Source organism: Thalassophryne amazonica, chromosome 16 (assembly GCF_902500255.1).
Source record: "Thalassophryne amazonica chromosome 16, fThaAma1.1, whole genome shotgun sequence".
Lineage (NCBI taxonomy): Eukaryota > Metazoa > Chordata > Actinopteri > Batrachoidiformes > Batrachoididae > Thalassophryne > Thalassophryne amazonica.
Genome location: NC_047118.1, coordinates 44,281,329 through 44,297,682, shown reverse-complemented (window position 1 = coordinate 44,297,682; position 16,354 = coordinate 44,281,329). Strand labels below are relative to the sequence as shown.

Below are 16,354 nucleotides of genomic sequence, written 5' to 3'. Positions count from 1 at the left end.
TTAAAATGCATAGAACACTGCCATCTACTGGATGCGAATAGACCAACTGTAATTTGTGTGTGGAGGTTTCAAATCCTGCAAAATGTTGCAAAAGTTTGGAGAGTTTGAATTGAAACTGTCTGATCAGGCTACAATTTAACCGCTGCACATGAACAACAGCATTAACAACATCCCAACATAAAACTTTGTATATTGTGCCTAAAACTCTCGTGAATATATGATCTGGGATTATAGACGATGTTATTGTGTTTGTTTTACGTAAACCTGTTTCCCTGTTGTTTACAATAGGGAATCATCGTGAGCCCTGATCGCTTCATGTTCATGTCGTTCTGGAGGAAACTGGAGTTTGCTCTTTAATGTCCTGCTTATTGCCCTTTACAGCACTGTTTGTTCCGGAATAATATCTCTATGATGTCTGAAATTTGGTTTGTGTTCATGAAGTTCCATGCAGGTTAAACATAGCAGACTTGGAATATTTGTTTCAGTAAGTTTTCAGGGTCTCACGCAACAGTCTGTTATGAAAGGCATAAAAATTACATTTTGGTTGTATAATGTTCATTTGCAATTGTCGTCATGTGTTTCCTCAGTGTTATTTTGACTGCAGCAACTCTCTAGTGGGCAAGGGATTATGGGATATCTCAATGGGCGAACTGTGGTACTTTAAATGATATACTGTTGTGACACCGAAATAAACAAAAAAAAAAAGCCAATTTTGACACCCCCCTGTAAAGTTACTGTAACTTGTGTGCTGGTTTTTACAATGAGTGTGATTGGTGATCCTCTTCTATTGAGACATTCTGAGCATAAAACTGTGTTTGAGATTCACAAGTATGTTGGTCTATTCACACTCCCATTCAGTAGTGTTCTTTTTCCTTTTGACAGGGGGGGAAGTGATGTGAGCAGAGCATTTGAATTTCCCATAATGCCTTTCTGCATGTCTAACACTCAAACCTTCAGAATTTGCACATTACTTAAAAAATATGAACGATATATTTTCACTTTGTAAAAATGACAGTTGCTGTTAATTTTGTTAAACTGTCCGTAATTACTTGGTTTTAAATGAAACCATGAGTGAAAAGGTGCTTTGCGCTTCATGTCTCCTGCTCACTGTCTGACTTGATGCATGTTTAAATTGAATGACATTTTTTTTTTCCTTCTTTGTAATCACAGCTGGTAGCAGGTCTGCCTCCTTATACTGGGGGAGGACTGAGTTTTTCACAGCGGTCTGAATATTGCAAAACACACAACAGGAATTAACATGTAGGATTTTAGGTTTTACAAATATTCCTGACCGTTAAACTTTAGTCACTATGTCAGCAAAAATGTTAGCAGACTGAAAATTAACAGAATTATATTTAGAGGAAGCTAACTGGTCCGCTGATGGTTTTCAAAGTTAGCTGAAAAGCTAATCTGCTAATGAAAATGTTAGCTTTGCTAATTAGCGGTTAGCGGAACTGTGCCCACCACTACAGTTATGTTCACCGGACCGCAATGGATTAAAAGTGATTTAAGCACATTTTGGGGAAAATTCGTTTGCCAACTTGCACTTTACAGTACAAAATGAACCACAATGATAAAAGTACCACTCACTGACTATACTCAAAGGCAATAATGTCTTCACTGAACTCAGTAGGAAATGAGTGTAGATCCGTAACCGTGTTTTTATCTCACATATAACTATTTACATGGACAGAATGAGTGGCAAGTGTAATTGTGGTTATTTTCCATCCCAGGTAGCGTTCAGCAGCCCTTAAAGAAGCCTTCAGCCACAGTTGCTTCTTTAAAAGTCACTGTCAGGGAGTTAATAGTCACTTCTGTCACAATCACCTTCCCAGGAGCCTCTGCTTCAGCAGGAGCCGTCTGACTGCCAGCATGTGCCAGCATGGTGGCGACACTCTGATTGTCACCTTCTTCACTTCTTGTATCCTCAGGAGAGCAGACAGCGAACGCATCAACCGTCACCTCATTTGTCCTCTGAGTGCTGGCTGGGGCTGGGGCTGCGTCGTCGCTCCTGCTCTCACTCTGACAGACATCACTCTCTAACCTGGGACACAACCTAGACGTCTCTAACTCCTTAACCTCACAGGGACTCCCCAAATCAAACCTGCCACCTCCCGGGCCGTCCGACCGCTCAGACGTTATCGTGCTCTGATTGTCACCTTCTTCATGTGTTGCTTCTGCAGGAGAGCAGACAGTGAACGCATCACCCGTCACCTCGTTGGTCCTCTGAATGCTGGCTGGGGCTGAGGCTGGGGTGTCGCTCCTGCTCTCACTCTGACAGACATCACTCTCTAACCTAGACATCTCTAACTCCTTGACCTCACAGGGGCTCCCCAAAACAAACCTGCCACCTCCCAGGCCGTCCGACTGCTCAGACGTTATTATTTGGCTCCTTTCAGTTTCAGAAGTCCCTTCATCTGATGCGACAGCCGCAGAAATCTGCCATATTTCCACACCGGATGTCCCACCCCCTCCAATTGGGCTGGCGTCCAGCTTCTCATCCACATCAATCTCCAAGTCGTGTCGCTCGAGGGCGGGATGGGAGCTGCACTCTGACTGACCTGAGGAACAGAGCGAGAATTCATATGGTGTGAGATTTGGCTGCTGATGTGTTATACGACAGAAAATCATGTTTACACCCGCGCACAGCAGCAGCACATATGACAGCATCATTTTCCATCCTCTGTCTGAGGATCAGCCAAAGACAACGCAATATGATTTTGAGAAAAACTGATTAAAAATCAAGGTCAAAAATTGGCCCTAATCTTTATAACAGGGACGCTCAGAACGACTATTCCGAGGAACTGGTTAAAAATGTAACTATGGTTACCATTAAAAACTGATGTGAAATCCTACACTGCCTTTCTGTTGTTGACATGACCTTTGACCTTGGGTGACCTTGAAAGTACAAACTTTTATAATGGCTATTTTGAGGAACTGGTTTAAAAATACACCTACGGTTACTATGAAACACAAATATAAAGTCATGTGTCACCTTTCTCTTGGTTACATGACCTTTGACCTTGGGTGACCTTGAAAGGACAAACTTTTATAATGGCTATTTTCAGGAACTGGTTTAAAAATACACCTACAGTTACTATGAAACACAAATATAAAGTCATGTGTCACCTTTCTCTTGGTTACATGACCTTTGAACTTGGGTAATCCTGAAAGGTTTAATCCTGAAGGTTTAATCCTGGTTTAAAGGTTTAATCCTGAAACAGCTCAAACAGTTTGACCCAGTATGGATTAAACATGATGGAGGATCATGTTTTCCTCAAAGATAAAGTGGCTCAATTTTAAGTCAAATTGGTCAGATGTCAAGGACTCACAGAACCATATATTATGGTAACAGTGAATCAGGGATTTGCACAAATCTGCATTAAGCTGCAGCTGCCGCAACAGATAATGATTTAATAATAAAAAAAAAAAGAAATTCCAAATATCTGCATGAATCCTCAGCTGCCCCGAAGATCACACATCAGGAAGTGCAAGAGCCTCAAGTTGTCACAGTCAAACACGGTTTCACTCCTGCTGCAAAAATTACAACATGATAAGGATTATTTTCCACTTGTTAAACCAACCATCTAAACTGTCTTCATGTCTCTCTAAGGTGTTTTCTGACTCCTGCTTCTCTTCATCGCTGGTGCGGCCCCAATCATCCTCCATAGGCTCCTCCTTCTTCCTGGCCCTCAGATGATTGTTTGAGGGTCCTTCGGGCCCCAGTTTGGACACACTCTGCTTGCTCCTCCTCCTCACTGGCCGGCGAAACATGCTGCACCTCTCGCCGTGGTCTACATCGGTGCTCATGGAACGGGTGAGGGAGAGACGCAGCCGGGACGGGGGCTTGTCCGGGATCTTGTGTGCACTGCGGAGATCCATTGCAAAGATGTTCTGGGGCAGAGAGACAAAACGAATTAGAATGTGAAACATTCAGAAAAGTTATTACTCTGTTCATCTTATTGCTTCATTTAGTAGAATCTAATCTGCAGAAATGTACGGGATTAGAATTGTGTCAAGAGTTTTGAAGACAATTTGGTAGAGGTTTTTTTTTCTCTCCATATTTTAGCATTAAATAAGGTTTGAGTTTGATGCTTAAAAATCACCAAAGTCTCTTTGTTGGTGCACTCAGAAATAGTTACATTTAGACCAGAAACAATTCATTTTATACTTAAGTACACATAAATGTGACAGAAATCAATATCTGAACTTGTGTTTGCTTTGTGAGAAACGCACAGCTCCCTTTGACCAAATGGTTGTTGGGTTTGATCCCCAGTTGTGGCCGAGTGTTCCAAGTGTCCTTGGACAACTTGTTGGACCCAACAACGCTTCAAACCTGGGGGACACTGACCTACATATTGACCCCACATAAGTGTTAGAAAAAGATACAAAGACAGAACTGCTATAGTATCCTGTACAGGCGATACCTGAGGTAGTGGTGGTGGTAGCAGTAGTAGTAGTAGTAGTAGTTAGGTAGATACACCTTTGTAGTTAATAAAGAGAAAAGAGAGGTTACAAAAAGTAGGTCTAAAAAAATACAGAAAATATTTTATCTGCACAAATACTTAATATCAACTGTGCTTCTTGTTATCATTTGTGTTTTTTTAATGGGACACTTAGAGGTCAAAGATCAGAATTTTTACCTCAAGAATTCCACATTTCAACTTTGACTGGAACACAGCAAATTTGGACTTGTACTACCATCTGGACATCTGGTGAGCGAACCCATCATGACTGAACAAAAAATCCAAAATAATCATCAGCAGTGGGAGCCAAAAAGAAACAGCCAACTGTGGAGCTGGAAATGTTCTTCGTTTTATCTTTTATTCTTTATATCTCAGTCTTAATTTGTTTAAAATAATGATATGCTCTCCATTTATTTAATTTTGTTTCAAAGCAAATAGATGAATACTTCTGACACAAATCTAATTCCATACATTTTAACTTTTAAATTCCAAATAACTCATCAACACAATTCAATTTCAATTCAATTTCAATTTATTTTCATTTATATAGCGCCAAATCACAACAGAGTTGCCTCAAAGCGCTTCACACAGGTAAGGTCTAACCTTACCAACCCCAAGAGCAACAGTGGTAAGGAAAAAACAAACACAAAAACACAACAAAAAAGCTTTCCTATAGTAAAACTAACAAAAAGTACAGAATAAATAAATGTATGCTCCACACAGTTACACTGATGAATTTAGATAAAATTATCACTTCACAGCTATTTTTCTATGTTTCAGGCACAGAAGCCTGTAACTCCTTTAGAGTTGTCATGGGTGTCTTGATGGCTTCCCTCACTCGTCTCCTTCTTGCACACTCAGTTTGTTAAGACTGCCTACTTCATAGAGATTTACCACACAGATTTACTCTAAATTAATCAAACTGTAAATAACTGTCACACATACATTTTATATTTGTATTTTTTTAAGTTCACTATATAAAGGCTTTTAAACAAAATAACTGGAAATTTGAATAGATATTCTGAGTATACAAATATGTCCATTTGCATCCATTTCTGACAATCATGCTAGAATTTGAGAAACGGTTGTCTGTTTGCTCTCCTACTGCTCCCAAGTCTTTTAATGATTTCCTCTAAACTTGACATGTGGATGAAGTTCAACCCCAGTATTGCTCTTAAAGGGTTTGTTTTGGCAAAGACTAAGATCACTGGGGTCAAAGGTCAAAATTTTCCTTTTTCACTCTGATATCCACCAAACCTGCCACACATCTAGGTGAGTTCAAATTTACCAAAGGTCAATCACTGGGGTCAAGGTCACTGGGGTCAAAGGTAAAGAGAGTGGCCCAGGATAAATCCTCCCTGATAAACATCTCGATGGGAATACCTCAGGGCTCCATACTGGAACCACTGCTTTTTGGTCTCTTTATAAAGGACCTTCCACTATCTTGCCCAGGTGTTCGCTGCCAACTTTACGTGGACGATGCAGTTTTTTATGCACCCGCAAAGACACCAGAGCAAGCTGCAGATGTTTTATCTGCATGTATGGCTGAGGTTAGTCAGTGGCTTTTCAAAAATCAATTAGTCCCTAACCTCACTAAAACAGTGTCTATGTGCTTTTCAATCAAAAAACAAAAATTAGAACACAATTTTAAAATAGTTTTCCAAAACAGCGAAATACAACAAGTAAATGAAATGAAATATCTACGATTGGTTCTTGACCCGCAACTAAAATTTGATGAACACATAAAGAAAATATCCAAAACAATACAAAGAAATATAAATTGTTTTAGACTTATCAGGCACTTCATTCCAAACCAGGCGGCCGTGCTGTACATGCATGGGATGATATTCTCTCATATTTCCTATTGCATGACAGCATGGGCCCAGGCAGCTCCCTCAGCCACAAAGCGCATTGGTTCACTTTAAAATCAAGCAATCAAAATTATGGACAGAAAACCAATCCGTCATCATCACTGTCAAATCCTCCACAAACATAACTTATTGAGTTTTGACAGTTTTAGCAATTTCTGTTTTCTAAAATTATTTTTTAAATGCTACCACAATTTGGCTCCAGAACCACTTAGGGAATTTATGGGGAGACCAAACAGCAGCAGGACAACAAGAGGTAGCTTAAATTATAACTGTACCATCCCCAAGTGCAGAACCTCGTTTGGACAGTCAGCCTTTTCTTACAAAAGCTGTAAACTCTGGAACTCACTGCCCACAGATATTAAGGCTGTCAGTGAGTTGAAAATGTTCACCTTTAAACTTAAATCTTGGCTTAAATCAAACCAAAACTGTACCCACCAATAAACATATGAGAGTGAATGAATAAGATGAGTGAGATGAGAGTTTGAATTGCACTGTTCTATTTATTATAGATGTTCAAATGTAAATTAAGATGTTTTTAGGTCGTGTTAGAGTAGAAAAGCCTAACCAGGGACGGGAGTTGTAAATTAGCACTTGTTGCTATACTCTGTATGCATCACATCAGCTGCAAGCTTTGATTTGTAGCTATGTCTGACTGTATTGTCCCTGTCAAATAAACTAATAAATTAATTAATTAATAAAAAAAAGAAAAAAAAAATCACTCCAGTTTGCACCAAACTTGGCACACATATGTCGGTGGGTCCAAACTTACCAAAGGTCAATCATTGGGTCAAAGGTCATATCTGCCTCCCTGTTGGCCTTCTCTCAGGTCATTTTACTGATTTCTACCAAATTTGGCAAGTTAACAAAAACTGACCCTGAAACTGCCCTAAATGGACTAATTCTAGCAAAGGTCAAGGTCAAGAATTGTGATTTTCAACCCGATACTGATCGAACGTGTCACTGAAGTTTCATATCTGGCAAGGTCAGTCAGAGGTCAACCATTTGGGTGAACATCAAGGTCAAAGGTCAGGTTAGCATACCCCTTACTGTCTTCTTACCCAACAGTCTTATAAATTCTGAAGGTAAAATTCATTATTTCTCACCCAGACCATAATTAAGTCAAATAAATCTAATTCAGAAAATCGCAAAAGCTTGTTTGAATCTGTAATAGTTCTGGTTTTGCTTGTGCATTGTCTGCAGTATCAAAATACTGCGTTCCATCCCAGATGTAAACGTGTAGTGCTAATAAGACTTTGCGAAAAGAAACAACACAAGCTGAAGTGAGGCAGTGTGACTCACACACCAGAGCAAATAATTACAGATTATGAGTAACATGACACAGGAAAAGTCTGTATTATTGACATCATCCAACTCTCTGAGCGGAAACGCAAAAACAACCAACGTCACCTGCACACAGGTGAAAACCGATGATCAGGGTGAAATTGATACAACCCCCCCCCCCACACACACACACACAAAAAAAAAAAAACAAGTCATGTCATGTCACAAAAAGAAGAGGAAACACCATAAAAATGGACTGTGGGGGAAGCAGGAAGTTCAGTTACCCGCAGGACCAGCCTCCTGGGTCGGAGACCTTTCCGCCGATAGGCCAGTGCTCTGATCTTCTCCTGACTGAGAGGAAGAAACAGAGAGGCAGCAGATGGACACAGAGAAAGTGACAAAGACAAACAGATGGTAAGAGATATAAAAAAAGAAATTAATAAATAAAAAAAATTGCCAGAATTGAAAATGAAGCCGTCTGTGATTACTCACTGCTCTTCATAGGCCAGGACCAGACGAGGGTCCAAAATATTGTCCTCTGGTTCCCAAGTACTGTACCTGCCAGAGCACACAAAAACTTTAAATATTTGTTTTCATTCATACTTTTGTTTTTCTTAGTGTTGACTCTGAAGTATTAAAATGTGTGAACTGTGTGTGACCATGAAAAAAGTTCTAAGTCAATGTGGCTAAAAGCAGCCAAATTATAATGTTATTAACGTTCCATTTTGGCGGTGTTCATCCTTGACCCAAAATACATAAGCAAACCAAACGGCAAATGTCAGCTCTCCGCAGTTTCTCCGTGATTGAAGTTACATGCATGCACAGAAAGTGTTTTGTCTTTTCCACATTCCGCCACAAGCAGGTGCTTCTAATTTTAGACATAAAGAAACAGAGGCAGTGGCGGAACACATCAAACATAATACACATTTCACTCATGGTAACGGCAACATGACACTTAACTGACTAAACCAATTGAACTACAAAAACACAATAAATCACTAACACTAACAACACTGTTAAACTAACATGAACCACAATAACAACATTTAAACCCCCAAAACCCCAGACTCCCATGGTGCATTGCAGCACAACGTCCATTGTTTACTGGTTGGATAAAATTGCTAATTTCTCCAAAAATATTTGTCCTATCAACTTTCAATTTTAGCGGTGTTCTTCCTTCACCCAAAATACATAAGCATACCAAATGGCAAATGTCAGCTCTCCCCGGTTTTAACGTCATTAAAGCCATACACACGCACGCACACACACACAGAGGTCACTTGGCTATTATAATATAGACTCATGAAATATGTTGATCTTTCAGTGTGTAAGTTACACTGAAGTACAAGTCACAGGACTTCCCAAACTAGTAAAAAGAAAAACCTGTGACACGTACCCTGGAGAACACAGTATATCTCTAACTGTAAGCAACATGTGAAACTTCAGTGCAATGACTCAGTGTTGTTGCATCAGATTTTACTTTGTCTGAAATGAACTCTGAATATTCAGTGACTTCAAAAAGCTCTCATATCCATCACCTGACAGACACATCTCACACCAACTGGCTGCAAAAGTGATGCTGCACTGTTTTAAAATGGGCAGTTACTTCATCTGTCCATTGTGATGTGTTTTACATTTTGTTCTTTTGGGACACTGTTTGCTTTTTTTTTTATAATGGTTTTATAATTATTTTGTATCTGTTATAATTGATCTTATTGTATGTTGTAGTTAATTTTTGTTTTTCTGCATAGTGCTTTGTAACAATGTGTGGTAAAGTGTTGTACAAATTACTGTTGTTACTATTTTACTACTCAGCTTAAATCATGATGAAGATATTTGATTTCATGTTGAGGTTAAAGATCATAATTTAAAATTTTTGGTGAAAAAAAAAAACAACAACTCGTGTGTGTGTGTGTGTGTGTGTGTGTGTGTGGATGACATCATGGTCCTCAGGTATAAACTGTGTATATTTTGAATAAGACAGTGAGTCAGTGTATGAGATCATTGGATGATGACTCAAGGCTTACTCACTTTGGGGGCCAACCCTGCCATTTTAGAAGATACTCCACATTACCCTGGAGGAGGGAGGGAGAGAGAACATTAGAGGAGAAGCAGTGGCAGAGGAGAACACATGAAACACATCCTGCACATAGGCCTTTCTAAGGAGTGGCTTGAAGGGGCTGTAGCCCCCTACCCTCTGGGATTTCTGTATCTCCAACATAACCACAGCAGAAAATATTTATTTGATTTGTGGTACATCAGCAGGCATCAAAAACTTTAGAAATAAGATATTGACATCTGATGCCTGTGAGTGAAAACAATGAAGTAGTAACACAATTAAATTAATGTAGTTTTGATATATTTTTTGGTTAATTACTCAGGCCTCCTAGACTAGCATGCCATCCCGGGGGGGGGGGGGCAAGAGACGGATTTCCATTATCCTTCAAACTGCACAATTTGAAGTGGGGAACTGAAAATGTGCTTAACAAAAAAGTGTATTTAAGAAAAAAAAAAAGCGTTTTTGCGCTCACAGGACGAGATTTTCAGGCAATCAAAAAAAAGTCTTATTTCTTAAAACTGCAATAGAAACAATTTTGGCGGCACGGTGGATTAGTGGTTAGCAGGTCGTGGGTTCAATTCCCGTAGCCTTTCTGTATGGAGTTTGCATGTTCTCCCCATGTTTGCGTGGGTTTCCTCCGGGTGCTCCGGTTTCCTCCCACATCCAAAGACGTGCGGGTTAGGTGGATTGGAATCTTTAAATTGTCTTTAGGTGTGCGTGTAGGTGTGTCTGTGTTTGTTTGTGGCCCTGCGACAGACTGGCGTCCTGTCCTGGGTGTACCCCGCCTCACGCCCTATGACTGCTGGGATAGGCTCCAGCCCCCCGCGACCCTTAATTGGACTAAGCGGTAGAAGATGGATGGATGGAAACATTTTTTTTTTTTTTTCGTGTGGGGCCAAAGTAAGAGACAGAGAGCCTGTAGAATGTTATAAGAGATGACGTTACGACAGTATAGGACTAAACAAACAAACAAACAAAAAAAATTCCAATATTTCGTGGGACTTACTGATCCATCACCATGACTTTTCAGTTCTTGTGAGAACCTCACTAGAATGACAGTTCTATCAAACCCATCGCTCAGTGGAAACGCTGTCATTCTGCAACTGTGTTTTTTGGCAACATTATGAAAATACTGTTTTTTTTTTTTGTTGTTTTTTTTTCCAGCATTTTTATTACATTTTCTTGCAAAGATATAACAATATGAATAATTGACAATATGAACATGTCAATATACAAGAAGAACAATACATTTCACACACACATACACATCCATACTTGTGCACATATAAACCTTACATTGCGCAATTTATCACAATCCACTCAAATATCACTATTCAGCAGTAACAAAAAGGAAAATGCATAATAATAATAATGTAGAGATGACTTCTGTATTTCCTATTTCATAGATATAATATTCAAATATGGTTCCCACAATTTAACAAAATCTTTTCGTTTACCCTTGACTATATATGTCAGTCTTTCAAGACCTATACATTCTGAAAGTTCCTTAATCCACTGTCTTGGGGAAGGGGCTTCAATATTCTTCCAATTCAGAGCAATAACTCTTCTAGCTTGTAAAAGTCCAAAATCCAATAGTTTCACTTGTTTTTTTTTTTCAATAGGCCATCAGGATATATTCCCAATATACATAATTTTGCACAAAGTGGAATGTTTATATTAAATATTTCCATTAAGCATTGAATTACATTTTTCCAAAAAAGTTGAATTGTCGCGCATTCCCAAAGACAGTGTACAAGAGTTCCTTTAAAGTTACCACATTTATTACAAGTGTCGGGAATATTATTAGAGATATGGTGAAGTATTTCAGGAGTTATATATGTCCTTGTTAGCCATTTGTATTGAAGTAGTTTAAGTCTCGTATTTATTGTTTGTTTCTGTGCTCTTAAACATGCTTCGTTCCATTCAGTTTCACTTATATCTTCATGCAAGTCATTCCTCCAAGCATTCAATTTATCTAGTGTTGAATCTTTAGAATGGACCATGAGCAGGTTGTAAAATTTTGATAATAGACCTTTCCCTTTCTGGTGTTTTATAGCAATTTCTTCAATTGTTGATAGACAGGGGATATTCGTACTTTCTCTATATTTTGATGATATAAAATTTCTTATTTGTAAATATTTAAAAAAGTGCTTTTTGGGGATTTGAAATTTTTCACACAATTCATTGAATGTAAGCAGTTTTCCATCTACATATAGGTCCTTGATTGTCTGAATGCCTTTGTCTTTCCATAATTTGAATCCTCCATCCATCCTACCTGGTATGAACTGGTTATTGTTCCATATAGGTGAGAAACGAGATATTGTTATAGGGTTTTTGACAAGTTTATGGGCATTGTACCATACAGTTATTGTGTTTTTTAGAAATGGAGTTTTTGTTTGTTTTTTAAGTAGTTTTATATCAGATGAATATAGATAGTTGTTTATTGGTAAATTTGGGATTGATTGTTGCTCGATGGATACCCAAGCTGGAGGAGTGCCTGTACTGAAATAGTGCAATGCTGATGTTAATTGTGCTGCCATATAATACCACTGAAGGTTTGGAAATTGAAGGCCCCCTCTTTCATAAGGTAAATAAAGTAGCTTGAACCGAAGTCTTGCTTTCCTCTTGTTCCATATGAATTCACTGAATATTTTGTTCAATTTATCAAAAAATGATCGAGGTAGTGGCAAAGGAAGTGTTTGAAAATAATATAAAAATTTTGGTAAAATTGACATCTTTATTATATTAATGCGTCCTATCATAGAAATAGGTAAACTTGACCAGCGACCAAGTGTTTCTGTGACCTCATCTACCAAGGGATCGTAATTTATAGTGACAATTTTATCTATATCTGGGGTGATTTGGACTCCCAGATACTTGAACCCATCTGTAGTGATAGTGAATTTGGTTTTTATTGGAGGGGATTTCCTGTCCTCATCATTAAGAAACAGTAGTACTGATTTACTATTATTGATTTTATATCCGGAAAATTCGCCAAATTTCTCAAGCAGGTTCATCAGGTTAGGAATAGTGTTCTTTAAGTCTGTTAAAAAGAATATTATTTCTACCACCAATGTTGACTCCCGAGAGTCCTACCTGGGCTCTCACCGCTATAGCCAGGGGTTCCATAGCTAGTATGAAAAGAATTGGTGACAGGGGGCACCCTTGTCTAGTGGAACATTGTAAATGAAATGGTCTGGAAAGGTTATTGTTAGTTAAAACTTGGGCAGTGGGGTTTGTATATAACAATTTAATCCATTTGATGAAGTTTTCCCCCATTCCATATCTTGGGAGTAGTTTCAACAGATAGCGCCATTCTATCCTATCAAACGCTTGACGTGCATCTACTGACAATATTGCTGTATCACGAGCATTATGTTTCTCATATAATACATTTAACACACATCTGATATTATGATAGCCTTGTCTCTGTTGAACGAATCCTTGTTGATCATCCAATATCAATTTGGGTACACACCTTTCTAGTCTTTTGGAGAGCACTTTGCACAATATTTTCAAATCGCATCCCATGAGACTTATTCCCCTATATGATGCACAATCTGTTTGTGGTTTGTTAGGTTTTAAAATGAGGATGATAGTTGCTAATCTTAGGGTGTCTGGGAGGGTCCCAATTTTGTATGATTCTTTAAACATGTCTAAGAGTGGCTGGGCTACTTTATCTTTGAACATCTTATAGAATTCTACCGGTAGTCCATCTGGCCCCGGTGCTCTGCCGCTGTTCAAACTTCCTATTGCTTCTTTTATATCAGTAATTGTCAATGTCCTGTCCAATATTTCATTATCTTCCTCTGACAGTTTTGGAAATTGTAATTTATCCAGGAAGTTGTTTTGGATTTCTTCGTTCACGTTACATTCTGATTTATACAAATGTTCATAAAATGTCCTAAAGCTATCGTTTATTTCTAGAGGGTCATAAGTTAGATCATCCAAGTTTGTTTTTATACTAAGAATTGCTCTGTCTGATTGCATTTTTTTTTATCCTCCAGGCTAACAGTTTACTTGCTTTTTCTCCCTGGTCGTAATATGCTATGAAAATACTGGTTAATTAATTTGTGTACAAATCTGTTGTGGAAACCCAGCGACTGACTCTGATCCGCTTCACACAAGAGAAACCAGTGTTAAAAACTGGGCCTTGTGGTCTGGAAAGGATTTAATCCAGGGGTGGGCGACAGTTAATTAATGATTACCTTTGAATGTTTTTAAAGGCAAAATTCTCTAATTTCAGCTTCTTAAATGTGAATACTTTCTGACTTCATTACTAATTTCTCTACTCCTCTCAGTCAATAAACTATCTTTGGGTTGTGGACAAAACTAAGGCATTTGAAGACATCACCCTGGGTTTTGGGAGACACTGTTTGACATTTTTCAGCTTTTTCTGACATTTTATGGACCAACCAACTAATCAATTAATCGAGAAAATAACTGACAGATTAATAAATTATTATAATAATAATCGTTAGTTGCAGCCCTCGTCAGAGGACAGGGTGCAAGAAGCCGAAAGAAGAGGTTTGCAGCCCCAGTTCTGATCATCTGTAAAATCTCCATTTAGTTTTGGCCCATACTAAAATACGAAATGGAGCGAAATGGGGTGAAATGAGGACTGATAATCACAAAATGGGGGTAAAACATAACAAAATGGAGCAGACTGACTCCAATTAACTACATTTATTTAATTGTTTGGTGTTTGTTTTTTTTGTGAGATGCACTCAGTACATGTACTGGGGCAGGTACGCCATCTGGTGTTCAAGAGATGAAACTTCAACCAATGGGGCAGTCTGCTCCATTTCATTATTAGCAGTCCCCATTTCCCCTCATTTCCCTAAATAAATTAAAGTACTCAGTTGAATCCTATTTGGAGTCACTCTGTACCATTTCATTTTACATTTTACCCCCATTTCATTATTAGCAGTCCCCATTTTGCCCCATTTCCCTAAATAAATTAAAGTACTCAATTGAATCCTATTTGGAGTCAGTCTGTACCATTTTGTTACATTTCACCCCCATTTCATTATTATCTCTATTTCACCCCATTTCACAAAAAAGAAAGAATAGAAGTACCTAATTGAATCATATTTGGAGTCAGTCTGCTCCATTTCATTACATGTTACCCCCATTTCGTGATTATTAGCTCCCATTTCACTCCATTCTGTATTTTAGTATAGCTGTTTAGTTTTGACTAACTCCGTCAGGAGATTGATGATTTTTAAACAGTCCATATTTCTTAGTATTTTTTGTGAATATCTGCACATTAGGCTCATCCAAACTCTGCCCCCCCCCCCCCCAACCCCTAAAGAAATAAACCTCTGGAGCCGCCACTGACTGTAATCCCTTGCAATACAGGATCGAGCAGCTGTGCGCGTGTGTAAAACGGATGTGACTGTCGCTTTAATTGGTGTATTGGACGGGGGGGGGGGGCAGGGACATTTTTCTCCCTTTCAGACTCTGTTTTTGTGACAATGACGTCAATGACAGCGGAGCTGGTTGGCCTCCAAACAGCAGTTCTCTCTCTCTCTCTCTCTCTCTCTCTCTCTCTCTCTCTCACAGCACCCCCCCCCCCCCCCCCCCCGTGGGTCCGCGAACCGGTTTCCACAGCGCGCGCGCGCTCTTTCCAGAACATTACACCGGTGGCTGTGATAGGTGGAGCCACGGCAGCATGTCAACAACGTGGTGTTGCGCAAACGACTGCGCACAAAACAATTTCTGACCACCAGTCCCCACGAGTGACGCACGCACGCCCGCACGTCACTGTCACAACACGGACACGCAACATCGGACTGCATGTGGCGCTACAACACCACAGCGTCGTTACGAAACGTTTATCACCACGTCCATTTTTTTTAATTTTTTTTTTTAATGACACAACTTTTATTTCTTTCACGATTACAGATACGATCAATACAATTATCGATCAGTTTCTGATTAATTACCATCATAAAGTGCCGCCTTCTTGTTGCGATCAACAGTCAAAACACAATTTTGTTAAATGACATCAAAACAGAAACAACAACAACAACAACACTGTCACACACGGGAAGCTGACGGATGATTATTGATTATAGATCGGCTCGCGCGGATCACCGAGGCTGTTTATTTGTGCACAACAAACCGACGTGGGAACAATTACGCAGCTCCCCAAAATAAACTGCGTAGCTGGCTGCACAGGGGACGCACACCCCCCTTTAATCTACCTTATTACTACAGGAGAACGTGCACGCAGCGACAGAAGCGCACCAGCCGCTTCCAGGATGTGCAAACTTCAGTGCGTAACTGTGCGTAAAGTGCGTGAATGCCGCGTGTGACGGTAAGTTATGTAAGTTGTGATGAAGTTACCTTCCTGACTCTCTTTTTGGTGATGGACTCCACCGCGAACACCTGGTCTCCGATTGAAGACAGCTCCATCTGCACGCACTCCCAAACTGGGTCTCCCCTGTTTGTGTCGAGGTGGTGGAATTAAAAAAAAAAAAAATACGGTAAAAGCCGTTAAAAGTGTCCTGTGTGCGCGCGCTCGCGCCGTGAAGTGGCGCCGTGTGCGCTCGATCCAAACTCCTGCTGGTGCTCCTCTCTCACTTTTTAAAAATCTGCGACACATCCAACACTGGACAGCGCGCCGCTTTAAGTCGGGCGCGCCCCCTTTCCATTGCGTAGAGGCCGAGCCC

General features: G+C 39.5%; 1 protein-coding gene across 2 annotated transcripts; it reads right to left on the bottom strand.

Annotated features, from left to right (window-relative positions):
• Positions 1–1,460: 1,460 nt before the first annotated feature.
• Positions 1,461–16,354, bottom strand: cbx7a (chromobox homolog 7a). Of its 2 annotated transcripts, XM_034189614.1 has the most exons (7): positions 16,029–16,354; positions 9,650–9,693; positions 8,111–8,176; positions 7,903–7,969; positions 3,585–3,894; positions 2,297–2,561; positions 1,461–2,056 (listed from the first exon to the last, which is right to left on the bottom strand). In XM_034189614.1, exons 1-7 carry the CDS (start codon positions 16,095–16,097, stop codon positions 1,741–1,743), a joined length of 1,137 nt encoding a protein of 378 aa, XP_034045505.1. In that variant the 5' UTR covers positions 16,098–16,354; the 3' UTR covers positions 1,461–1,740. The 2 variants fall into 2 exon arrangements, with proteins under 2 accessions (XP_034045505.1, XP_034045504.1); XM_034189613.1 differs by having other exon boundaries at positions 1,461–2,561.

Coding starts and splice junctions, on each gene's coding strand:
- cbx7a (XM_034189613.1), bottom strand. CDS start 16,097: ATGGAGCTGTCTTCAATCGGAGACCAGGTGTTCGCGGTGGAGTCCATC. Junction 8,177..9,649: donor TGGCAGGGTTGGCCCCCAAA/GTGAGTAAGCCT, acceptor GTGCTCTGGCAG/GTACAGTACTTGGGAACCAG. Junction 2,562..3,584: donor ACATGAAGACAGTTTAGATG/GTTGGTTTAACA, acceptor TCTGTTCCTCAG/GTCAGTCAGAGTGCAGCTCC.